A 25890-nucleotide genomic window follows, 5' to 3' on the forward strand; every position below is an offset into this window, starting at 1 on the left:
GAATTTCATGAGGATGGTTTTAGGTACTGTGAGACAACACCAAGTGGAGGAACACTCACATTACAGTGGTCCTAGAAGGAGAAGAGAGAGAGAAAGGGGCAGAAAATATATTAGGTAAAATTATGGCAGAAAAGTCCCCAAACCTGAAGAAGGGAAAAGATATCCTGTTTCAGGAAGCACAGAGAGCCCTCAAAAAGATGAAACCAAAGAGGTCTAAACCAAGACTTGTAATTAAAACGTCGAAAGTTAAAGAGAGAACGTCAAAGACAACAAGAGAAAACAAAGTCCCATGCAAGGCAATCCCCATAGACCATCCACTGACTTTTCAGCAAAATGTTGCAGTTGAGAAGATCTGCATTGTCATTCCCCTTCCCACCTTCTGCGGTTTTGTCATTGTGTATTACGTCTTCATGTTCATCCCTAAACTGTTCATTGTAGTTATAGCTGATTTTACAAGTTTCATCTTTTAATCCCCTTACTAGCTTAGGCGGCTGACTCCAGCCTTTACTGTACACCTAGCAAATCCCACTTAGTGGGGATTTAAAGGAGTTTTAAGGGATCCGCATTTAAAGGGATTTTCTCTTTCCTGGGAATTCTTTCTTATGTTTGTAGCCTTTTCTTTTCCATTTACAGAAGACCCTTTGGCATTTCTGTTAGGAGTAGTTTATGACTGATAACCTCTTTCAGTTTTTGATTGTCTGAGACGTTCTTGGCTCTCCTTCAATTCTGAGTGATAGTCCTGCTGAGAAGAGTATCCTAGCTTGTAGGGTTTCCCCTTTTAGCACTTTGAACGTGTCACGTCGCACCTGCCTACCTGCAAAGCTTCTGCAGAAACGCCGGCTGACGTCTGATGGTGCTCCCCCGTGTGTGGTGCTTTGTTTTTCTCTTGCTCTCTGTAGAATTACCTCCTTATCTTTAGCTCTTGCCATTTCACTTAGAACATGTCTTGGTGAAGGTCTCTTTGGTTTCATCTTGTTTGGAGCACTCTGTGCTTTCTGCACCTGGATATCTGATTTTTTCCTTCGCATTTAGGAGATTTTTGGACATAAGTTCATTAATATATTTTCAACCATTTTCTCTCCCTCCTCTTTGAGGACCCCTGTAACGCAAGCGTTAGTTTTCTTGATGTTGTCTCAGAAGTCCCCTAAACTGTTCCTGTTTTTACTGAATCTTGCCTGGTCTGTGTGTGGATTTTTCATTTCCCTGAACACAGGGCTGCTTTTTGAATCCCTTAATATCCCCCAAATTTACATCCTAATTCTACTTAGAGACTGTGTGCTCTAGTCTATGCCACCTCCTCCAATCCCGTGTCCCTGGTCACCGTGCATGGATGCTCCCCCTGCAGCTGGGATGAGCCTGCCCCTCTGCTCTGCATTTTCCCTAATTGGATGTTGACTTTGTTGCTGTGGATTTTTGTTTGACTGTTTTCCAGAGCTCCTGTAACGTTTTTCAGCTAATTACTGGAGGTTTTTTCTTACATTTCTCTGGGAGAATCCAGCCTGTTCTAGTCTGCCATTGTGCTGACATGACTCCACATGTTAAATTTTAAATGGCCTCACAACATTCCATTGTATCAATGTGTCATGATTTCCCTAACTCTTCTCAAATTTATTATAATTTAAACTGTTTTGAAGTTTTTCTTTTATGAATAATATTGAGCAGGATTATAAATTGTATAAAATATCTATGATTTGGGGAGACTTAAATCATGATTGTTTTCTAAAAGTTATGCACTAGGTGAAAGATATAAACACTCCAAGATTCCATCTGGGCCCTGCACATGATAACCGAAAGTATTAATAATTAACCTTCAGCAAGCACCTTTCCAGAATGCCTTTTTTGTTACCCTTTTCAGGACTGCACTCTTGTCAGGACTGGATATTCTTATTAAAAAGCAAAGAAAAAGAAACAAAAATGATTTTGCTATTGGAAAAGGTAAAAAGGCAAATTTTCTTTCAAATCGAAGTTTTAATTCTTTACTAAGTGTTAACATATTGAAAAATGCTTATTAACCACTGCTTTAAATTATGTGATCATGTTTGTGTGATAGTGTGTGTGTTGTGTGTGTGTGTAGTTAGCACAGCTAAATATTTCAAATGATACATCATCCAGAAGATCAAGATACTTTTAAAAACAAAAAGGATGTTGGTACATGGAGGTGTCTAGTCTAACATATGCTTTTTAATTGTTCAGCAATCTCCTGTAATAATTTACGACAATGTAAGTGTATCCGTAATTTTAAATTTACTCCTTAAAAGTATGAGTTAAATTGTGCAAGAAATTAATGTATTTTTATTATTATATAATAATTTACTTAAGACTATGTTGATTAAAGTACAAAGAAGTTAACTGGTTTCCAGTATCTTCTTCTTCCATGGGTGCTGCTTCAACCTGCTCCTCCTACAGTGTGTTTTCTAACATTTGGGCCGTGCAGTTGGGGTGGTACCTTCCTGCTATTTATAACCTATGAGTGAAGAAGGAAAAGTCAAAGTCCACTTAGAGGAGCTACAGGCAATGGATCCCAAACATCGGCGTCGGGAACTTACTGACGGCCGCTTCATTCCTGTGCTGGGATTTGGCACCTTCGCACCTGAGGAGGTAACAATAGTGATCTTAGGGTTGAGGATTTAAAATAGATGTAGCATGAGTGGAAACAACCTGGATTGTAAATTCACTGAGTTCCTGGGTGACTCTGGGAGGCCCCCTTGCTTCCCCTAACCAGCCAAGAACCATTCCTTGTCACGGGGGAGAAAGTACTCAGTCTTCACTGTGCATCTTGTTCTGAAACTGTGGTCAATTCCAGATCATTCTGGGTTTCTGCCCCCCCCAGATTCTGTCTCTTTCGCAGCTTGGCAGAAGAGGTGGAACTCAGCTGTCAGGAGACTGTTAGCTGCTTGGCTTTAAGGGTGATGGCAAGGGGAGTGGTTTCTCTGCATATTTCATCAGCTCAAGAAATCTTTTCTCCCTCCAAGACATAATCCAGAGAAATATTTGAGGTAAAAAGTCCTGCAGATGAAGTAATTGAAAAACGATAGGAGAGACTTGCTTCTCTGCTGTGGGGAAGCCTGCTGGGTGCCCGGTGAGAAATACTCCCCCTGTGTCTTACCTTGTACGCTTGGGAACGTATCTAGAATAGAAAATAAAATATCGTTTGAAGGAATTGTTATGGAAAGACAGGCCAGCCAGGGAACAGGCACCATGCGGAAGGCTGGAGCAGTCAGATTTATTATGCCGGCGGGCTCAGAGTGGCTTCTGCTCCGAAGCTCTGAGCACCTCCAAAACGTGTGCATGAGGTTTTATAGGGTTCGTTACAAGCTTGGAGTATTCGACCAATAGGCATGGAACAGCTTTAGCAGCATCATTATCACAAAGCAGAGGCAGGGAGGCAGGAAACCGACACTCCAAGGCCAGTCATGTTTCGCTGAAAATCCAGCTGGCTAGCAAAAAAAAAAAAAAAAAAACCATGAGCAGGGATCAGCAAACTGACACTTACTAACTTAGATTTACGAGTTAGCCCAGCAGAACGCAGATCAGTGATCTGACCCTTGTTAAACTTAGATTTACGAGTAGGCCCAGCCTGGCTTTTCCTTCACAGGATGAGCTACAGTATTACAGGGTCAGGTCTCAATTCTTGGTCCTTGTTACTGTATTTTGACTGAAACATAACCTTCAATACTCGACATCGAGGGACTAGTGGACAACCTGTCACTAGCCTGGAAGGCAGAGTTTGCCTTCCAATTTTGTCGTTAGAGTATTTATTTGTATGACAAGGGCTGGTACTGGAACTTTGAGTCTTACTTTTCTCCTCTAGAAAACAGAAATACTCAGAGACACTTCACCGAAGAAGATATACAGATGGCAAACATGCATACGAGAAGTTGCTCACCATCATTTGCCACAATGGGTTTGCAAGTTACGGAAAAAAACCCAAAAAACAAAAAACAACCGTATGATTGATTCTCTCACACACCTGCTAGAATGGCTGAAATCCGAAACAGCGATGACAGCAAATGCTGACAAGGGTGTGGAGCAGCAGGAACTTCATTCATTACTGGTGGGAATGCAAAATGGTGCAGCCACTTTGGACGACAGTTTGTGGTTTTTAAAAAACTAAAAATTCTCTAACCATATGAGCCAGCAATTGTGTCTTTTGGTATTTACCCAAATAAGTGGAAAACTTTTGTCCACACAAAGCCATACACACGGCTGTTTATGCCAGATTTTAACAATTGCCAAGTTGTGCACATAGGTTCATCAGATATGGTTCCATAATTCTATCCACACCGTGGAATCTCAATCAGTGTTAAGAAGTAATAAACTATCAACACATGGAAAGACTCAGAGGAACTGTTAATGCATTTGCTAAGTTTAAAAAGCCCATCTTAAAAGGCTGTCTACGCTCTGTTTCCAACTGGGAAGTGCAAAAATGTAGATACAGTAAAAGATCAGTGTTGCCAAGGGTTTGCAGGGAGAGGGAAAGGGAGGCTGGGAAGTGGAGTACACGGGTTTTCAGGGAGGCGAAGCTATTCTGTATCATGTGTACAGTAACGGTGATACATGTCCACATGCACAAGGCTGCTGTACAACAGAAAGTGGGAACCCTCATGCGATCTACGGCCCTTGGTTCCCGGTAAGGTAAAAATACTGGCTCATCAGTTGTAACAAATGACCCACAGTTAAAGCAAAATGCCAAAAACAGGGCAAAGTCGGGGAGGGGAGGGGAAGTCCGGGAAGTCTCAGAACTTCGTGCAGCTTTCCTGTCATCTAAAACTACTCTAAAAATAGTCTGTTATGGAAAATTAATAATGCGTGGTCCGATTTTTATTCCTTCTAACGGTTTATTCCCTTTAATGAAAAATGAGTTTTTTGGAGTCCCTGTGAAGAGCCAGGTTCTGCGGCTGCCTCCTAACGCCGCTGGTAAGGGACCCGATGCCCCTGCAGTCAAGCCGTCCGTGCTGCTAATGGTTCCAAGGCCTACGCGGGGGAGCCGGACTGGGAAACGCGGCCGCTCTCTGGCAGTCGCCTTCGACTGGGCGAAGGGGGTTTGGAGGTTGTCAGGCTAATTCACATGAGACTGTGCAGAGTAGTTTTGGAGAAACTGGTTTTCAGAAGGATGTTTCCATCGTGAGGAAAGTGGAACCAAACCTCGAGGGACCGTCCACACCTGTGAATTGACCTACTTACCTCTGCAGCTTTGCGGCAGCTCTCAGAGGCTAGGCATTCCCTGCCTTCATGTTTAGAGTTGCCAAAATTCTTTCATAACCTGCAGAGCAAAGTCAGCCTTTCCTTCCATGCCGATGTGCGGTACCGTAAAAGTGAAGAGAAATTGCCTGGGAATCTAGGAAGGTTCAGAGATAAAGGCTGAGTTGGCAGGCCTGCGGACAGCACCGACACCTGAGGTGGACTGAAAGATAGTCTGGTAGCTGTAGAGCTGAGCCAACTGGGGCAGAACTCTTAGTTCAGTGATAATTTCTGTATTTTTCTCTGTGGAATGGAAGCTGTCAAAAATAGTCTTTGCCAGCAAGATCCCATGGAAACACACAGAAAAATTATAGGCCAATGTATCTGATGGACAATTAATTTGCAATAAAGGAGCAAAGAGCATACAAACCAGAAAGAATAGTCTCTTCAATAAATGGTGCTGGGAAAACTGGACAGCCACATGCCGGAAAAAAAAAAAAAAAGAACCGAGTCCAGTGTTTCACATCATCACAAAAATCAACTCAAGATCAGTTAAAGACTTGAACTCAAGACCTGAAACCATAAAAGAAACATAGGCAGTACGCTCTTTGCCATCACTCTGAGCAATAGTTTTTCTGGATATTCCTCCTCAGGCAAGGGAACAAAAGCAAAAATATGCACATCGGCCCACATCAAACTAAACAGCTTCCGCACAGCAAAGGAAACGTCAACATCACGAAAAGTGCTTTTGTGTGGTCTTTGTCTGGTTTGGTACCCGGTGATGTTGGCCTCGTGAAATGAGGAGGGAGTGTTCACGCCTTTTCAATATTTTGTGAGGCTTTGAGAAGTGGAGGGGTCAAGTGTTCTTTGAATGTTTGCTGGAATTCACCTGTGAAGCGGTCTGGTCCTGGACTCCTGTCTCTTGGGAGGTTCTTGACTGCTGTTTTAGTCTCTTTACTGGTGGCCAGTCTATCCAGATTTTCTACGTCTTTGTGATTCAGCCCTGGAAGGTTGCGTGATTCTAAGCATGTGTCTATTTCTCCTAGGCTGTTGTACTAGGGCGACAGTTACCTGATTAAGGAAGTTCTTTTAAGGGCAGTAAAGTCAAATGGGGGAATAAGCAGGCGAGTAGGAACTCGACTGTACAGAACGTTGAGAACATGCCCCAAGAGGAGGCGCGCAGAGAGGCCGAATCAAGGAGGCCTGGAGCGAAGTCCACAGAACCCCAACGGGCATTTCCTCAGTCTGCAATCCCGAGAGTGACCTTTGGAACAAAAGGAAGATACCAGTAGCTGAGCTGGCTTTGTGAAAGTTTAAAGGTCTCTGGAGAATTTCGATACTCAGCAAGTCGGAGGTAGAAGCATTTCTAGGCAGTTAGGGCCAACATCAGAGGTCAAAGTGGAAGGACATGGGGATCTAAACAGAGGGAGTCAGCAGCATGAGGGCTGAGAAGGAGGCATTTTAGGAATCTGAATACGTCAGGGCTGGCACAGGCTGGGAGGTTCACTGTGGCGAAGGGGAGCAGAATGTGTCACCCCCCACAATATGCCATATCTTGGCATGTTGATTATTTTTAACTGAAGTTACTTAAGAAACAGTCAATGCAACAAGGACACTCTGACCCTCCTTGGTCCCCCTAAAAGCGGGAAATAAATCTCCCCAGTGAAAGTTTCCCTCTCTGCATCAGATGTGTGACAGGCAACCTTAGCAGAGACAGAGAGCTTCGCGGAACGGACTCTTAACAGGTGCACTAGAATGCAGGCTTCTGGTAGCTTTCAGATCATGCGGCTGAAATGGGTAAGGAATTGCAGAACTCCAGTGCAGACAGCTGATGGCTCCGTACAGCTGCTAACAACTGATGGCTCCATACAGCTGCTAACAAAAGATCAAGACCAGTAAGAATTAACTATGTGAACTGATGAGGGTGATTATAACTTGGGGGACTGTTTGCTGGTTCTTTAATGTGTTGTTGTTGTTTTTTCCAGATTTGGAGAAATCTTTTCTCTATGACTTACAGAAATTGAGCAAAATGTATCTTTGTGAACAAGAATGAAACGTTCATCTTTTTCTGCTTACCTGGCCCCTCTAGAATTCAGAAACTCTTAGTGAATATTTTAATTTTCATGGTAATATAGTCATTTGCATGGGCTCAGTAAGAATCTATATTTGTAATAGGGCATAATTAAAAAACATTGGTTATATTACCAAGGCTTTGGCTGGAATGTCATATTTGAGAGACACGTGTATCGACTCGGATGCGACAGATGCCTTTAAGGAGCCAAGGGCGACTTTGTGGAGCCAATAAAGCCCCTGGAAAAAAATTAGCCTGGCTCCTTGTTTACAGGGTTCCCAGGAGTTTTGCCAGGTGAATAAAGAATGTCACTTCTTGGCAGGCCCAGAAATCTCAGGATATTTTGGGGACTTCAAGAAGAGAGAAATTAACCCAGCGTTACAGGCGTAGCAGGCAAAGTTATGGTGAATTTTTGGCTTGACGTCCTAGCCTCAAGAGAGTTTTAAGGGTTCAATCTAAGATTCTTCATGAAAAGGTCCAGCAAAGGAGCCTGAGAAAAAGCACGTACGATCCGTCGCTGTTCTTGCTGCGCTTAGGAACCGAGCTTAATCTGCGAACAGGTCAGTCTTGCTACGAGGCTGTTCGGCACCAGCCAGCCACCCAGCGGAGACAGAGACGGTGGTGAGAATTGCCAGGCACCCTACATCCTTCCGCCTGTTCAGCACAGAGTGAGCTGTTAAAAAGCCCCCGCTCCTAGCTCCGCCTGTTCTTAGGGGAAAGAGCTGGTCCATGCGTCCAGTGCTCCATCTTCTCTGGGGCTGGCCAGAGACCTAGTTTTACCTGCCTTGAAACTCTGATGGATGTAGTGCCATCTAGCTGTTACGACTAGAGCTGTGTGTTTGTCTCTTTGCCAGGAACACATCTGGCAGTTCCTCAGAATGTTCAATGTGGATTTGCCATTTGACCCAGCGGTTTCACTCCGAGGGGTGTACCCAAGAGAATTAAAAATGTGTGTCTACACAAAGACTCGTACATGAATGTTTATAAGAGAATGACTCATAATAGCCCAAAAGTGGGAAAAGCCAAATGTTTATGAATTATAAAAATGCAGACGAATATATAAATAAAATGTGGCACACCCAATACGACAGGATATTATTTAGCCGTAAGATGGAATGAAGCATGCGTACTTGATGTGGACAAACCTTGGAAACATTATGCTGAGTGAGAGAAGGCAGGCAGACAATGCTGCGTTTGTATGAAGGCATTTACATCAAACGTCTAGAATGTGCAAATCTACAGAGACAGGACGCAGCTGCCAGGAGCGGAAGGGGACGAAGGGTGGGGGCTTGTTTCCAATGATTGTGGGGCTGCTTTGGGGGTGATGAGAAGGTTATAAAGTTGGTAGTGGTAACAGCTCTATGAATATACTGAAAGCCGCCGAATCGTATATTCTAAAGGGGGTGATTTTACGATGCGTGAATTGTGTCTCATTAAAGCTGCTAAAAAAAAACACAACAATTGTACGATTTTCTTCCTTCCGCAGATTTCTCTTTGAGAAGAAGAAAATCAGTATTTGTTTAGCCAGAGCAGTGAGAGAAGATGAGTCAAATGAGGCTTTTTTCCTTAAAGATGAATGATGGACACTTCATGCCGATGCTGGGGTCGGGCACTTCTGCTCCGTCTAAGGTACCCATAAAGGTATTGGAGGTGGGGTGGGTAGCGGACTTGGGTCCTGATCAGAACCAGCCACTGAGGGACTTCGGGGAGTCCAGGTGGGCCTCACTGTCTTCATCTGTAACACGCCTCTCTCCAGAGTAGGTTGTTTTGTGCAGTGTCAGTGCTTTTCAACTTTTAACAGGCAGACATGTATCTGAGAACCTTGTTGAGAGTGCAGACCTGGGGGCTCTGCCCACAGAGGTTCTGATCAGTAGATCTGGGATAAGGCTCACAAATCCACGTTTCTGACGAGCCGCCAAGTGGCTCTGCTGCTGCTTGTCCAAGGGTCAAACGCTGTCTGAAGTGTTCTCTGAGTTTACATCGGTAGATCACTAATTTATTCTACCTGAAATTATACCTTCATTGCATTGATAATGTTTAGCACTGAAGTTCTGGATTGAAACCAGTCTAAGGATCTCTTGGAGAGTGACTTAATTTAGAAATTGTGTAAATCTATAGGTCATGTAGATAGTGTAAATCCAGAAACAGAGGGTTAAACCCAGTGGTGCGCTGGGACCAGCTTACGGGCTCAAAGATTCAACTGTAAGCATCTTTCCCCAATATCAGTAGCTTGAAACTGGGCACGGTAGGAGTATTTCCACCATAGACATTGGCAGATACTACAAATCAGGGCACCTTTTCTTCAGAGTCAATTGTTAAAGACCCACCACTGGTTATAAGCCAATGTGAAGCTTTGTCATTGCAAGTCCCGAGGAAAACAGTGGCTTCTATTGGACAGCTCTTCTAATGGAACTGGTCACCTGTTCCTGAATCAAGTAGGACTTTATCTTTTTATGCTCTTCCAGCTTGCTAAGGGCGAGGTAGAAACGGCCGTCAAGAGAGCAATTGATGTAGGCTACCGCCATATTGACTCAGCTTACTTGTACCAAAATGACGAAGAGATTGGAAGGGCCACCCAGGAGAAGATGGCAGATGGCACTGTGAAGAGGGATGACATATTCTACACCACAAAGGTGCTGTGGGTAGTTGCACATGTATCTGTGGGAATCTCGCTCTTCGCCGAATAGACTCTTGGGGGATTTCTCTTCTCATTGGTTTGATTTCCATTCACTCTTGAGCTATGACAAGGCTGGTTTGGAACAGCTGGCTAGGGGTGTGGCTTCTGTGCATTTGAATCCAGGTCCTGCCGCTCACTAAACATGTGATCTCGGAGAAACTAAACTCTGTACCTTAGTTTCCCAAGCTGTAGAATGAAGATAATACTTGCCTCACATAATTTTTATGAATATTACTTCAAAAATACATGTAAAACTTTCAGAGAAGTATTTAACATATTTTAAACTCTCAAAAATGCTAGCTGTTTTTATTATCATGCGTTTTGAAACTCAGGGGGTGGATCTGGTCTTTCTGACTCTGTCATACTCAAGTTTTGATGAAGTGACTCAGTCTTTCTCAGCTGTACTGGGAAGTAAAGCAATTTAGTCAGAAGTTGTTGGCTTTTGGAAACTAAGATCAAATGTTAGTTCTTTAATATTCTATATATTTGACTTTGGGAAATTTCTTAACCAAGAAAAAAGTCTTTTTACCTCTTTGAGTCTTAGTCCTTGTATCTCAGCCTACTGCATTGTCAATAGGCATTTATTTCTCTTTCCTGTGATGCAGGAAAAATAATACCATGAAACTGATTTGAGGATATTATTCATGTTTATAAAAGTATTTTTAATGTATTTTTAAAACTCTAGAACCACTGTCTACTAATATTCTTTATATCCACTGATACCATATCTGAAACAAATAAAAGAACTTGGTATTTAAGTCAGGTTGGATAAGGGAACCCAAGAGTTTTTCCCATCGTGTTCATTGAATTGACTACTGCTAGCAAGCATTTAAATTTGGAGTTGAGTAGCCCATGGAGAGAGCTGATGCTCATGATCATGACCCCTATGCAGGTCTGTAAATGGGTATTCCTTTTTTATTTTTTAATTTTTTTTTTTTGCAGGGGGAGGTAATTAGGCTTATGTATTTATTTGGTTTTTCAATGGAGATACTGGGGATTGAACCCAGGACCTTGTGCATGCTAAGCATGCTCTCTGCCACTTGAGCTACACCCTCCCTGCTGAGTATTCCTTTTTTTAAATTGAAGTATAGTTGATTTACAATGTTGTGTTTGTTTTAGGTGTACAGCAAAGTGATTCAGTTATACACACACACACACACACATATATGCATTTTTTCAGATTCTTTTCCATTGTAAGTTATTGCAATATATCAAATACATTTCCTGTGCTATATAGTAGGTCTTTGTTGTTTATTTTATACATAGTAGTGTGTGTATATATGAATCCCAAACTCCTAATTTATTCTCCCTACTCCTCTTTCTTCCCTCTAGCTCCAGAATTTGAATCCGCATGGCTGTGTTTAGATGTGGTGTCCCTCCAGCTCTCACCCTCTCAACTCCCATCTTTTAAGCCTCTTCTCATGGGATCCTTTTATTTCTTTACCTTTAGGAATTTTGATGGATTTTCCTTAGGCTATTTCTCCTTAAAATGAAGTGACTAAAATACCACCCCCCAGAAAGTTCCTAATGGGCCTTTCTTTGGAAAAAAAAAAAAACAACCTCTTAATACAGTCGAGAGAGAATTTCCAGAATCACAATCACTTGAGGTGCTCGTCTGAAGTCCGATTTCCCAGCCCAGCCTCCAGATACTGTGATTTACAACGGTTGAGGGAGAAGCCATGGATATATTTTGCACAAGCAAACCAAATAATTCCTTTGTGTTCTGAGTTTTGAAAATGTCTTTGTAAGACCATATTTTTATTTTCTACGGAATTCAGTATGAGAATGAGCTATGATGACAAAGAATCTGGGCTTCGCGGGATGACTTGTCACTTTCCAACGACCACGAGCGGGTTTTTGGTGGTGGGTGTATTAAACCTCTCCTAAAGACTCTTAAATACGAAACCCCACCCCACTTCTCTTTCAACCACTGCAGGTGTGGGGCACCTTCTTCCGCCCAGAATTGGTCCAAACTGGCCTGCAAAGGTCACTGAGGAAACTTCAGCTGAGCTACGTGGATCTTTGTCTTATTCATTACCCAATAGCCTTGAAGGTTAGTGAAAGTTACTTTACTTTGGCTACAACCTAAACACTGGCAGCTAAACAGAAGGAGGATGCAGTTTGTGAAAATAGGAAGAAGCATATATAATACTTTGATTTGTTTTTTTTTTTTCTGCAACTGTCCCCACCCCAGTTTACTATGCCAGCCCCAGAATGACAAGGGTTTAATGGTTTCAGTGCGTTTGCCTCGATCTTGTGGACGACTGTCTATACTTTCAAGGCCCCATGCTCTTGAATTTCAGCCTCATGCCCACTGGTGTCTGGGGAACGTCCTGACTTGGAGACCAGTGAAGGCACAGAAAATTTTAATGAGGATGAGACTCAGCCCTTGAGATGCTGACAGGTTGCTCTTGTATACGCCCACCTCCAGGTGGAGAGCAGAGGTGAGAAGGCCTTATCCCACAGGGTCCAGGATCCCACAGGGTCCAGGACCCCACAGGGTCCAGGACCAAGGAGCCCGTCCAGCCATGGCAGCCCTCTGGGCTCTCACTAGCTTGGGGTCTTGGGTGTTTCAAGATGCCCTTGACACAAACAGTATTTATTAAACCTTCAGCAGTTAAAACCACTTCTTGGAAGTGTACTTTCCCACTGTACTACCTTTCCCGGTGGCCTAACCTCACAGCTCCTTTCAGGATCAGTGGCAGATTGTTCCATTGGCCTCAGGGTCTGCAGGCTCGGAACAGCTTGGCTGAGGCCAGGTGGGGCTTGATCCAGTCTCTTCTTCTTTCCTGTCTCCCAGCCCGGGGAGGACTTCTTCCCAAGGGACACACATGGAAAAATCATTTCTGACCCCGTGGAGCTCTGTGCCACGTGGGAGGTGAGTGCAGCTCCGAAGAGGCCATGTCTGTGCGCCCTGGGGGAGAGAGGACAGACAAGAACTCAGGAAAGGTGGATGTGGTCCAACTCTGCCCCCTTGTGTAGACTTGGGCAAGTCCCCAAATGTCCCTCTGTCTTGGTTTCATGATTCGTTCATTCAGTAATTCAGCAAGTAGTTACTGAGTGCCTGTGATGTACTCAGTGCTGAGTGCTTCTAAGCACTCAGGCTACATCCATGAACAAAACCAGGCTCTCTGGCCCCATAGATTGGTCGATGCTGTTGGTGGGGACAGGTGCAGGCGGGGATAGGGAAAGCAAAGCTGATTAAGGGGACTGAGAGTGTCGGGTGTGGAGGGGGTGAGGGTTGGGGCGCAGAGAAGCAACTAAAAAAAATAAAAATGGGCAGAGCAGGCCCCTTTGGGAAGGTGGCATCTGAGAAAAGCCTTGCAGGAGACGAGGGGCCGGCTCTGGGGGCACCGGGGGAAGAGTGACGCAGGCACAGAGAAGCCGAGGCAGATCTAAGGCAGGAGAGAGCCTGCCACGTTCAAAACCAGCGAAGGGGCTTGTGTGGCCGGAGTAGGGTGAGCCTGGGAGGTGAGGTCGAAGAGAGAACAGAGCCAGTGTTCTGGGAGGTGGCGTGGCCCCCTCCTGTCTCCCAGGCTGCACCTGACCACACCTCCTGCCCTCTTGGCTCGTCTTGCTGTTGTTCAACCAGAGGTTTCTAGGTGTTTAGCTACAGATCTTACTGGCTCTCTCAGCCCTGCCCTGGCCACCTGCATTCTTTTCTTACTCTATCTTAGCTGTTTAAAAAACGATCTTATTTTTCACTCTCCTCCTATTGGCCAATTCCTGTCTTATTCACTGACATCTACACCGTTTAAGACTTTCTCTCTCCTGCTCTGTCTCCCTCTCTCTCATTCCGGCCCCACCCAGCACCCTACCTTTGATTATGCTTCTCGAGGCAGCTACACAGATCACTCCTCACCACCCTTCCTCCCCAGGCCATGGAGAAGTGCAAGGACGCGGGACTGGCCAAGTCCATCGGGGTGTCCAACTTTAACCACGAGCAGCTGGAGAAGATCCTGAACAAGCCAGGGCTCAAGCACAAGCCCGTCTGCAACCAGGTGGGCCCCATCAATCTGCCCCCCACCGCTCCCCCCTCCTCTCCCGCTTCCTTTTTCCTCATTTCGGCAAAGTCAGCAGTGACACGCCCCTCTCATTCCTGTGCCTTTGGACATTAGCTGCTTCAAGAGAACAGAATGTATTTTAAGTTACTGAAGATGGTTCTAAAGGCTGCACCACTTTTTAATTCTTATTTATTTCTGTTCCCATGTCACTTGTCCTCTGCGAGCCCTGAGCTCATCCGTTCATTCTGCTCCGCCGCCGCGGGGCTGTCGTCCAAAGGCAAGCTCCGGGAGCTGCACGGGTGCCCCTGTGGGTGAAGGGCCGTGCTGGCCCGTGTTGCTGGTTTTCCTAAGTATTTCTGACACCGTGAATACAGGACTGTGTTCCTCGTGAATCTGGTGTTGGTGGTCCTGCCGGTCCTGTAAACCGACTTCTGCTTGGCAACTTTCAGGTGGAATGTCACCCTTACCTCAACCAGAGCAAACTGCTGGAGTTCTGCACATCCAAGGACGTCCTTCTTGTTGCTTACGCCCCTTTGGGGTCTGAGTCGAGGAAGGCATGGTAATGATCTCTAGGAAGGTACTCTGGTCCTAGACCCTGCCTTCCAGAGCCACCTCTGTACTGTCCGGGGGAAGTTAAGGATAGTCAGCAGTGACCACCCACCTCCGCAAACCCTTCCCCTAGCCCACATGGTAGGGATGCAACAAACCGTTATTGACTAATCAAGTGACTGATTAAAACATTCGTCCAGTACAAATGCTTTGGCTTTTAAGAGTGACAAGGTGACTCCAAGCCACGGTTCTGACACTTAACAGTTGAGGGATATGAGACAAGGAACAATTTCTGTTAAGGTTTAGTTTCTTCAAGAGGAATGTAGATGTGTGCCTTTTAGCACTTAAGAACAAAACTGAGAATTTTTACCTTTAAATCTTAAATGATGCACTGCCGGCCTCAGGTGTGACAGGCAATGAGCAGGTGAAGAACCAAGGGAAAAGCATTGAAAACCCCCTGTGTTAGCTGACAGGCTTCTGCACGTACTGACGGGGACCACAGAGGAGGCTGGGCAGGGCAGCAAGGAGAGGGAGTATCAGCTTCCACAGGCTTAAAACAGAGTTGGTGTCTCTTTGGACTTTAAAGTTGCTCCTGTGCTGCTTTCTTCATTTTTGTTTAATGAAATAAACAAGAGGGTTTCCCATGGGAAAAACAAACAAGCAAACAAAAAAGAACAAAACAGAGAGTTAGTGGAAAGCATTTTTTGAAATAGCAAATTCTTACAAACTTCTTGTTTATTATGATGGTGATTGGGTCTTTGGGCAATTTTGTCTTCTTGACTTACTCAATCTTTTACTGAGTTTCTCTGAAATGTTTAAAAAATGAAAAAAAATGCCCAATTTCCCCTTTCCACCTTGGTTTCTTTTGTATTTATTCTTTGGATTTACCAAAAGAAGCAAAAGAGATATTAAGACAGCCCGGGGGTCTTAAGGAAGATTCTAGAGGTTTAGCCATGCCTAGGCTGAGTGAGCTGTCCCCAGGTGGAAGTGACTAGTATCAGACACAGAGCAGGTCTGCCTCCCTCCCAGGGTGAAGAAGAACCACCCAGCTCTCCTGCAGGATCCGGTCCTCGGAGCCATCGCGGAAAAGCACGGGCGAACTCCGGCCCAGGTCGCCCTGCGCTACCAGCTTCAGCGGAGGGTGGTGGCCCTGGCCAAGAGCTTCAATGAGGAGAGAATGAAAGAGAACTTCCAGGTAAATGGCAGGGTTGTTGGCGGCTAGGGACGGACAGAGGCACACTGCTTCCCCCTGGTGGGGGTGATTTGGGAGGCTCTCAATGTGCATTTGGGCCAAGCTTATCGGCCTGTGTGCTCTCTGCGGCTATGTGCTGTGTTTAACTGTTCTGTCCTCCACCTCCTGCAAGGTGGGGGGCCATGGTGGTTGGAAGGAACAGCCAACAGAGGATCAAGCTTGAGTCTGAATCCCAGTTTTCACTCAGCCATACGGCCCTGAGTAAATCATCCCTTGATTTCTCAGCTGCAAAATGACGGAGTCAGATGAGATGAGATCTGGGCTGCAGAATCCCTAGGGTTGCTTCGCCACGGCCACGGGCACTCAGTGAAAGTCTCTGAGGGCCATCTGAACTGCCAGTGTCAACGCTCTGGTGGATGAACGCCCATGACTTTTGCCAGGGGATGAACCCCGGGTTTAAGACAACTGTCTCATGAAACCTTCATGAATTCCTACATACAGTTGTGTGTCTGTGTGTGTGGAGGGGAGGGGGGTGTGCAGTCATTGCCTCTGGAAATTGATTTGATCTTCTCACGTTTCTGGTAGGTTTTTGATTTTCAGTTGACTCCCGAGGACATGGAGAGTCTGGACGGCCTAAACAGGAACATGCATTACATGGACGATGAGTCGTAAGTAGGCGCGGCGCGGCCGGACAGTGAAGGGATTCCGTTTATTCTAGTCCACAAAGGGCAGAGTCTTCTCTTGCCTCTTCTTTTAGGAAAGTGGCTGAAAACATATTTCCTTCAAGCCCTCGTACCACTGTCTCCCCCCGTTCCTCTGCTCTTCCTCTGCTGAAACTCCAGGATCTGTCAGTATGACATTCTTTGCACCTATTTTTCAGCTCTCTTTTCTCTCTTTGTCCTACTCACTGGTCTAAACAAAAACCAATGTACTTTGAAAACAGAGTTTACCTCTCTTGCTAAACGGAAGCCCCTGTTGAAATGACTTACATTATAATCCCTCTGTCCATCTTTAGATCCAACATATATTTTTCATCCAGTAAAGTCATAGAAAAATCATGTCTGCGTGCATGAAAGACACTGAATGAGAGATTTTTATCACCTTCCTCGTCATCACCTTGAAGTATTTGTTAACTTTTGTATTACACCAAACTGGCACTGTGGTAAAAGGAGCAGAATTCACTTCTGCCCTCTTGGGAGTTTATAAAGTCGACACAAGTAGTCTATGTCCCTGAGCTGCAGAATCATATACCTACAAACACGGCATATACTGGTTTGTGTTTTGCGTGTGTGCCCGAGTACATGTAAGTGTATTTATTTCCTACAATGTGTTCGCTACACTGTAATGCAATTGTACATGGTTTTTATGAAACCAGTTGGGTCTGTACTTGTCCAAAAAGGAAATTACATTAGTTTTCATACTTAAGCTAGTTAAAAGGAACCACTCTTTACCCAGCCCTGAAACCTGACTAAGGCTCTCCCTTTAGATACCTTTTTTGATATTCTCATCATCCAACTCATCCATCTCATGATGACTGTTAACGACAGCGTCTGTGGCTGGGCCAGCGTTCCTGGATTTCGGCTGATGATGGAGAAACTCTCAAGGACGAGAACACACCTGCTTCATCCCATGTCACTTGGTCTTATCAGTCACGATACGGCTGGAGTCCGTGGGTCAGGAAATAAAAGTTTCCAAACCCAGTCTTTTCCCCCCAATGTAGATATAGTTTGAACACTCTCATCTACTGCTATCTGGCTTTTTTTGTATATCTGTCTCCCCCCCCCCGCCCCGTCTAACTGAGACTGAAAAGCTGACAGCCCTGGAAGTGATCACAGGTGACCAGGATCCCTCAGAAAAAGCTAACCACAGCGTATTTTCCAAATTTTCCAAGTCTAGCTCTTCACCTGTCTGTAGTTCCGTGTTCTTTTCTTTTGTTCTGTGAATTTACCACATTCACAGAATTCACAATGTGAATTGTATATTCACATTGAATATATAATTTTATAAGACTTTTCAAAGGAGTCTAAAATTTTTTTTCAAAGGGATCTAAAATTTAATGAATAAACAATACCCAAAATGTCCAGGTATTGATTAAAAATTACTCATTATACCAAAAATAAGAAAGGCATCAAACTGAATTTAAAAAAGCAAGCAACAGATTCCTACACCGAGATGACTGCCATATTAGAATTATCTGACCAAGGGTTTAAAGCAGCCATCATAAGAATGCTTCAACCAGCCATCACAGATAACTGGGGACAAACTAAAAACAACAACAAAAATAGAACATTTCAACAAAGACATGGAGAATCCCACAACAGAAATAGAAGAGATAAAGAAAAACCATATGGAAATTTTAGAACTGAAAAATACACTCATAAGAATATAAAACTCAGTGAATTGACTCAATAGATTTGAAAGAACAGAGGAAGTAATTCGTGTGCTGGAAGACGAAACAATGTAAATCATCTGGTGGGAACCAGAGAGAGAAAGGAACCTAAATCTTTTTTTTTTTTATAAAGGAACAGAGCCTTGGGGCCTGTGGAACAATAAGAAAAGATCTCATATGCATGCCATCAGAGTAGGGGAAGCGGGGAGATGTTTGCCAAAGGGTGTCAGTTTTCAGTTATACAATGTTCCTTACAATTTACTTGCTGTCCTGAGGACCTAATGCACGGCGTGGTGACTACAGGTAATCACACTGTACTGTCTAAATGAAATTTGCTTAGAGAATAGCGCTTAAGGGATCTCATCAAAACACGAACAAAAAGAAAAAAAGGTAACTGAGAGGAGACGGATGTGGTAATTAGCAGATTACGGGGATCACTTCTCAGTGACACCAACCGACGGAATTGATGGAATTCCCGATGAGAACAGTACTTCTGGCTTAGAACGACTCTAATTTTAAAAACTGACTTTTATATTTACCGTGCTAGTATCCGACCTCTCCTCTATTCAAGTAAGTCGTAAGCCTTCTCACCACATACAGGAAAAAGCGAACTGCGTGAGGAGATGGGTGCTAACTAATCTGACCGTGGGAATCCTTTCACGATGTGCACATGTATCAGATTATCATGTTGTACACTTAAAAATCAGAGTTTGTCAATTGCACGCCAAGAAAGCTGGGAAATTAAAGGAGGGAGTGGGGCAGCAGAGAGGGGGAAGAGTTATAAAAGGGACCCCGGGGCGATGGAGGTGTTCTGTGTCCTGAGTGGCCGAGGGTTCATGAAACACACATGACAGAATCACACAGAACTAAACACGCTCGCAACACGAATCCGGGGGACCTGAATGAGACCAGGGGTGTGTCAGTGTCGGTGTCTTGGTTGTGTCATGGAGCTGCCGTTTTGTAAGATGGTAACATTGACGAAACTGAGTAGAGGGGACAAAGGGTTTCTCTGTATTGTTTCTTTCAACTGCATGTGAATCTCCAATTACCTCAAAATAAAAGTTTACTTTAAAAAGAGAAATTAAGAAATTGGTAGCAGCTCCACATCTCCACGTCCCTTTTGGATTCCTTTTAATCCACCATCGAAAGAAATTGGAAGTGCCTCCAGCTTTAGGCCCTCCTACCGTTTATTGTGTAACCTGAAGATGAAATTCTGCCCAGAGCACAGACTGGAGAAAGTGCGAATAAAAACAGGACCAGTTTAGTCGGGACAATGGAAACCAGTGGTTAGGCTGAAACACACCCCATTCTATGAAAATGAATGCTGGAACTTCATGGCAGGCTTGGGGTTTGGCACTGCTGTTACCAAGCAGCACGATTATTGAGAATTAGGGGGATAAGACCAAAAATCCCAGGGAGAAAAAAAACAGCCTGCAGCGGCTCCCGGCTTCCTCCGGGCACTCCGGCTGCAGGCGGGACCCCCCCACATCCCCAGCCAGACCCCGGCCAGAGCTGCCTGCGCCTCGGAGAGGACGTCTGGGCCGAGCCGGGCCTCAGCGCTCTGCTCTGAAGGGATAGTCCTTGTGACTTCCAGCTCTGAAAAGCAAGTCAAAAATAGAAGTAGAGAACGGCTATTGTTTTCAACAGAAGCATTAAAAAGATACATTTCCGTAGTTTTGAACTCCCTCGTGGCCTGGTTTAGTCTTTAGATTGGCCTCCAAAGTGGCCCGTTCGCGGACAGGGGAGAATGACGAGGAGGAGGTTTAACTGGCCCCCAGAGGTACCTGGGAGCCGCCTGTGCAGGGCCCAGCCTGGGGCGCCGACGCCGCTCCCTCCGCTTTGCGAGGAGGGGAAGAGTGGTGCTTACATGGGGAACGCGGCCAAGCGGACACTCCGGTCCAGGCCGAGCAGGTCGGTCATGTCCTGCTCTGATAATCCGAAATCAAACACCGGGAACCGGAAGGAAACATTTACAGGAAGTTTAGTTCAGTGGCTTTTAGTTGAGTTAGGCCGGCCACAGAGCACTTCGGGCCTGGGGGGACAGAGCTTCCTGTGACCCTGACCTTCCCCTGAACGTCCTCTGGGGCCCCAAGGGCACGTGGGCTCCGACCGCCCTGCGGGCTCAGCCCGGCTGCTCAGGAAACGCGTGCAGGGAGGGGTGTGTGCTGCCCCCGGCCTGCAGTGCACAGGACGTTCCAGAACAGAACTTCCCCCAACACACGCAAAAAACAAACAAGAAACAACCTCCCCCCCAAAACACACAAACAGCTACAACATTTCTTCCTTCAGCCACCAGCGAGGGAGATACTTGCCCCCCCCCGGACCATTAACACTCCCAGTATCTGTACACAGTGTCATTTTTATTTCTGTTCCTTCGAAAGCAGTATTCTAAGCTCCCCCCCTCAACACTCCTGGACTATAAGGCGCTCGCCTGCAGTGAAACCTTTCCACCCCAAGAGCCAGCCCTGAACCCACACCTGAGTTGCTGGGGGGCAGGGGAGGAGCAGAGCCCGGGAGGGGACAGAGCACTGCCTGGCCTCTTCCCACAGCGGGTCCTCTACCCCAAGTCTAGAGACTCAGTGACAACTAAAGTTCTACCTGGAGAGAGAGCTGGGGCCGGGCACAGTCTGGGTGAAGGGGAGAGAGTGACCAGCTCTGGAAGAGTCTGGACACGTCAGGGCTGAGGCAGCCTGGGTGCGGCACCACTGGGCGGCCTTGGGGGCAGGGGACAGGCAGCTGGCTGGGCGGGCAGCCCCGAGAGCTCTGGCTGCACGCCTGTCCCCTCATCTGGCTGTCCCTGTCCCATTCAGTCCAGTTCGCCAGCTCCCAGGCTGCGAGGGCCAGTCTCCACTCGTGGTACCTCATCCCGTCCTCCCACCCCCTGCAGTGTCAAAGCCACAGAGGGCGGGGCCACTGGCTGCAGAGGTCACCCCACCCTTGCCTGGAGCTAACAGTGGATTCCAAACTCGATGATGCAAATGGAGGACACACTTTCCTGGATGTTCTCAAGAATCCGCTGTGGGTTGATGGATTTGGGAATCACTATCACATTCCTCTGGATCTGAAATCGGATCAAAATCTGCAGGGGGGATCAAAGTCCAGTATCAGACACAGGGGTCACCCAGAGTCAGAGCTCAGTCCTTTCCTCTACCATTCACTTTTCATTGTGCAGTAAAGTCCAAAAGCCAGGGCACCTTTTATTACAAGTTCTTTCATTCTAAGGTCCTTTAGAAACAAAACTGGCATTTCCTGAGCAGGTCCAGGAGAAGCTCAGAGGACCTGCAGACGCCGTAAGGAGAACTCATGAACACGTCCCGTCCCCAGGCAGCCGGACATTTTACCAAGGAAGCAGCCCCCGCCTACCTGAGCTGAAGACTTCCCGTGCTTCCGCGCCATCATCTGGACCACGGGGCGGTCCCTCAGGGGCACGCCCTCACTGGAGAGCAGAGACAGGGCAGGGCTACGCGGTCAAACGACTGTGTTTCCTTCTTTAGGGAAAAAAACACAACTTTCCCCAAATGCAAAAATCTAGATTTATTTGTGTCTGGCCATGATACTGCTTGCTCAGCAGAGGAAACTGAAATGATACAGAAAAGCTGCCACTCAAATGCTACCGTCCGGGGAAACCACTGCCAACACTTCCATGGAGACAGCGGGAGATACCGTTTTCTCGTGTGTTTGGCGCTTTTTCTCAAGAGCCGGGTGGCAACATCGGGGCGTGTGAGGCAGTGCGCTCCCTGTACTTTGGCGCCTCTGACATTCACAGGCTCTCTGACCTCCTAGCTCATGCTGCGGGGCATGTGGATCATCGGTTCTTGTTGATGACGACAATTTCAGAAAACCTCAAATACCAAGAAAAGGCTGAGATTGTGAATATTCAGTGCGGAGAGTCTGAACATGGTGACGACGCCGTCCCTCAACCTCCGTCCAGCAGGGGACAGGCCCCCTTCACCCTGGAGAGCCTTCCCAGCAAACGTTTATGACGAAGTTACTGTTTCAAGCCCTGGGCCACCAACAGCCCTCAGCGTGTACTCAGGGACATGGGCAGAGCCCACTTCATCTGCCCGTGGGCCCAGGTCCCCTCTCTGGGGTGGCTTCTCCCACCCACTCCCCAAAGGGGTTCCCTGCCCCAAGCTCAGCTGTGGGATAGGCCCCAACCTTCCCGGAACTCCCCTGCTGCTGCCCAGTTCAAGCACATGTGCCCCATTTCACGTGGGAAACACCCAGATAATAGCAGTCAAATAATTTTAGCTCTTCCCGGGCCTCCCGTATGTGCCAGGCACTGAGTGAGGGGCTGGCCAGAAAGTCATGAGTTAGATCAGTCCCTGCACTCGGTGAGCTCTGACGAGTGGAGGAGAGTGGGAAGTAAATAAGGACAACACAGCGTGACGAGTGCTGTGGACTGAACGTGAGTAAGGCGAGACAGGAGGGCTTCCTGGAGGAGGTGGTGCTGAATTGTGCCTTGCGTTAGAAACCGGTGTTAACCAGATTCCAGAAAAAGATAATAACAAGATTTCTAGGTAAAGAGAACAGTATGTACAAGGGTGAGGAGACTAGAAAGAACACGTTCTATTCCAGGAACCCACGGAGTTTCAAATGATTGGTGCAGAGAGTGTCTGCAGGAAGCAAAGAGGCCAGGAGCAGGCAGAGGCCAGCTCAGCCGGGGCTTCTGGGCCAGAAGCAAAGGACTTTTAAGCAAGAAGGCGACATGGTCACACTGAATGGTCCCCTTCCGCTGCCACGTGGACAGTGGACTGGAACTGGGAAAATGTGGCAGGGTTACAGAGGCTGCTCCTGTATCCTGAGACTCTTAATAAGGCAGACGGTGGGAGCAGAGATCAAGAGACAGATTCCGAGCTCCCGGCAGAACACTCAGTGGATCTTGCTGATGGACTGGACGGGGGGGTCGGAAGAGGATGACTTCCAGGTTTCTGGTCTGGGTGGCCGAGTGGGTGGTGGCCCGTTGGCTGATGTAGGGGGCAGAGGACACAGTGCCACTTCTGAGAAAGATGCATTTTGATTCTTCAGAGGTCCAGGAGAGGTCATGAGATGTGCTGGTCACGAGCTCGGCAAGGCAGCCACTTCCGGCTGGTCCCAGTGTCCCTTAAATGGTCACTGCCTCCTTGGGGCAGCCCCCCAGAGTGGCTGCCAGCACCGGCCCCTCCCTCAGCCCAAGGTCCCAGGAGTGCTGACAGGGGGTGCCTGTGGTCTCTGCACACCTTGCCCACACCTTCATTAAACCCCTCGTAAGCACCCAAGTTAAACCGGAGGCATGTCCCTACCTGGGGCCGCCAAGGGGCCGGTAAGCGGTCACGGACACGCTTCTGGATTGGCAAAAACTGATCAGATTCTTCTGAGTAAGGTACGGGTGGCACTCGAAAAAGAGGGCCACAAAGAGGGTCACAGCTCACCAAGGAAAGCTGACAAGCAGTCCACCCGAAAACAGGTCCTCCGTTCCTGCCGTGGCCGCATCACTGAAGCGCGAGGCGACCCGCCCCTCTGAGAACAGCCACGTCGCGAGCGCTGGGGCAGCACTGCAGGTAAGGACCGCGGTCCTCCCGCCTCCGTCACTGACACGTGTGTATCATGAGCGGACATCTTATATACTGTACTTTCTATCTTTTGTCCCTAGGATGTGAGCTCCACGCAGGCAGGGATTCTGGTCTGATTCTGTTTTGTTCACGGATGTCTCCCCAACACCTAGAACAAGCTGGGCATACAGAAGGTGCTCAGTAAACGGGTGGATGAGGGAAGCTGGGGACTCATGCGGCACAGACGAGCCTGCTGACTCCAGCGGAGACTCTGAGAGGCGGGACAGCAGGTCCCTGTCCCTCCACACTCTCTGAATTCTCATGTACGACCCAGGTCAGAAGTGGGCCTGAGGATCACTCGTTCGAGTGAATCAGGGAGACCTAGGAACACGCTGGGCACGGCCGTCAGGAGAACCCCCGACGGAGGAGCCCTGGGAGGGGCGTTCCCGAGGGTCCGCATCGCTGCTTAGGAGACAGACCCCCAGCTTCCGGAACTGGACGACGCTCCGTTTCCTGCGCTGGGCGCTGTGTACTCGAGCGCGCTCACTGCTGGAAGCAGCTGGGATTTGCCCGTGAAGACCGACGTGCTTCTCCGAAGCTGCCATTCCTCAGTTAAGAAGCCGAATCATAAGAAAGAGCAGGACGTGACGCTCGGGTCTTCATATCCCCAGATGGGGAACTGCCCAAGCGCCCCTCAGGGACAGGATGGACAGCTGCCCTTGGGAGGTTCCCACGGGGAGCAGGACACGGAGGGAGGAGCTGGTGACCCACGAGGAGCAGTCTAACGGGTGCAACGCTGAGTGAAGGAGCCGGGCACAAATGAGGGCACGACGCTCTGTGTGGTGCTAAGTACGTGACGGTGACCCGGCACAACTGTTCCGTGTTACTCAGACAAAGCTCTGCAGCTCATTGATGCTGCTGGAAATCAGAAGAGTGGCTGCTTTGAGAGGGAGGGGGGACTAGAAGGGAGCACGGTGGGGGCTTCCAGGGGTGCCGGTCCGGCTTGTTTCCTGATGCTGGTCACAGAGCCAGGCTCAGTTTATGAGAACCAGTCAAGCCCTATTCTTACATGTGCACTTTTTGTATGTAACACTGTTAACAGAAAGTTTCAAATAAAATGCTGCAAAAATGCCCTTTCCACGTGCCAAGCCAGCCAGTCCAGAGAACACAATACCTTTCCTTCACAAGCTGTTTGTCTGCTGTAATGTCCTGGCAGCATCTGTGCCCCTGGCCACCTCACTCCCAGTGCAGCTCTACTTTAACTTGATAATATATTTAAAATAGACACAACAAAAATATCAAGAAAAAAACCCCAAACCTAGGCTAAACACCATCCTCAGTGTGGCCATATCAGAAGTGTCCCTTTACTTTAAAATAAGGAACAGAACAGGAATGGCCATTGCACTGGAGGGCCCAGCCGGGATAAGCGGCTCAGAAAGAAACAAACCGAGGCTTAAGGACTAGAGAAAAGGAATGAAACAAGAAAGTCAAAACAGGCAGACCCATGAGTGCTCTCTGAGTGGCTGCCTACTGCCTGTCCCGGATGCTGCGAACCACAGTGAACTACGCCTCTGGCTTTAAGAGTTGATAACCGGATAGAAGAAAGAATTTAAAGAATATTTTGATGAGCAGGGTTGATGATTCTAGTTCCTATCATCCAAAAATTTCCTATGTGACTTCTTACAGTGAGTTCTTATCAAAGGCTATTTTGTTTTCTTTTAAAGCAAACTGAAAGGCTTTTTAGTTAGTGCTGTGTCTAAATCACTGACAGGAATTTAAAAATGCAAAGTAGAGAAAGGTCCAAAGTGCTTCCACTATCAGGTTTTTACACTGGGAAGAAGACAGTTTCTTTGTAAAGCCAAGTAGGCAGTGACAGAGCTTCCTTGTCTTTTGACACAGACATTTCTCCATCTTTCGCTGGGCTGCTGGTCTGGCCTGCCGAGTGACCGCTAATTTTTCTGCTCTTACCCAAGAGCGACAACCTTTTCTTCTGGGCTTTCCCAGGCCTTATTTCTGAATAATTATGCTTGGGCCTTAGTATGAAATACCGTAAGGACAATCTCCATTTTCGGAAAATCTGGTATCTAAAAACTTCATCTTCCAAACACAGGAGAAGGCCCCATGGGCCTGCGGAAGCTGCCGCATGTGCCCTGGGGGTGTCCCTGCGGGTGTCCAGGTAGGAATCCCCTGGGTGCCCCAGCCGGTGTCCAGGTAGGCGGCCCCTTCACGTCAGGGCGTGTCCAGAAACGACGCTGCCCCTTGCGAGCACGAGGCCACCTCAGCTTCCAGGTGCCCA

At 47.0% G+C, this 25890-nt stretch overlaps 1 protein-coding gene across 1 annotated transcript; it reads left to right on the forward strand.

The window, feature by feature from the left end:
- The first annotated feature begins 2514 nt into the window (after window positions 1-2514).
- LOC102541232 (prostaglandin F synthase 1-like) lies at window positions 2515-17233 on the forward strand. The gene is made up of 9 exons (XM_072954984.1): window positions 2515-2598; window positions 9718-9885; window positions 11866-11982; window positions 12730-12807; window positions 13808-13930; window positions 14383-14492; window positions 15512-15677; window positions 16260-16342; window positions 17161-17233. The coding sequence occupies exons 1-9, from the start codon at window positions 2515-2517 to the stop codon at window positions 17171-17173; spliced, it is 942 nt and encodes a 313-aa protein (XP_072811085.1). The 3' UTR covers window positions 17174-17233.
- Window positions 17234-25890: the final 8657 nt, after the last annotated feature.

The sequence above is a fragment of the Vicugna pacos genome, chromosome 35 (genome assembly GCF_048564905.1).
Source record: "Vicugna pacos chromosome 35, VicPac4, whole genome shotgun sequence".
Taxonomy (NCBI): Eukaryota; Metazoa; Chordata; class Mammalia; order Artiodactyla; family Camelidae; genus Vicugna; species Vicugna pacos.

What these genes read in the sequence shown, in the direction of transcription:
- LOC102541232 (XM_072954984.1), top strand. Translation starts at nt 2,515, where the DNA reads ATGGATCCCAAACATCGGCGTCGGGAACTTACTGACGGCCGCTTCATT. An exon ending in ATTACCCAATAGCCTTGAAG is followed by an intron (nt 11,983 to 12,729) that starts GTTAGTGAAAGT and finishes CCTGTCTCCCAG; the next exon opens with CCCGGGGAGGACTTCTTCCC. An exon ending in AGCTCTGTGCCACGTGGGAG is followed by an intron (nt 12,808 to 13,807) that starts GTGAGTGCAGCT and finishes CTTCCTCCCCAG; the next exon opens with GCCATGGAGAAGTGCAAGGA.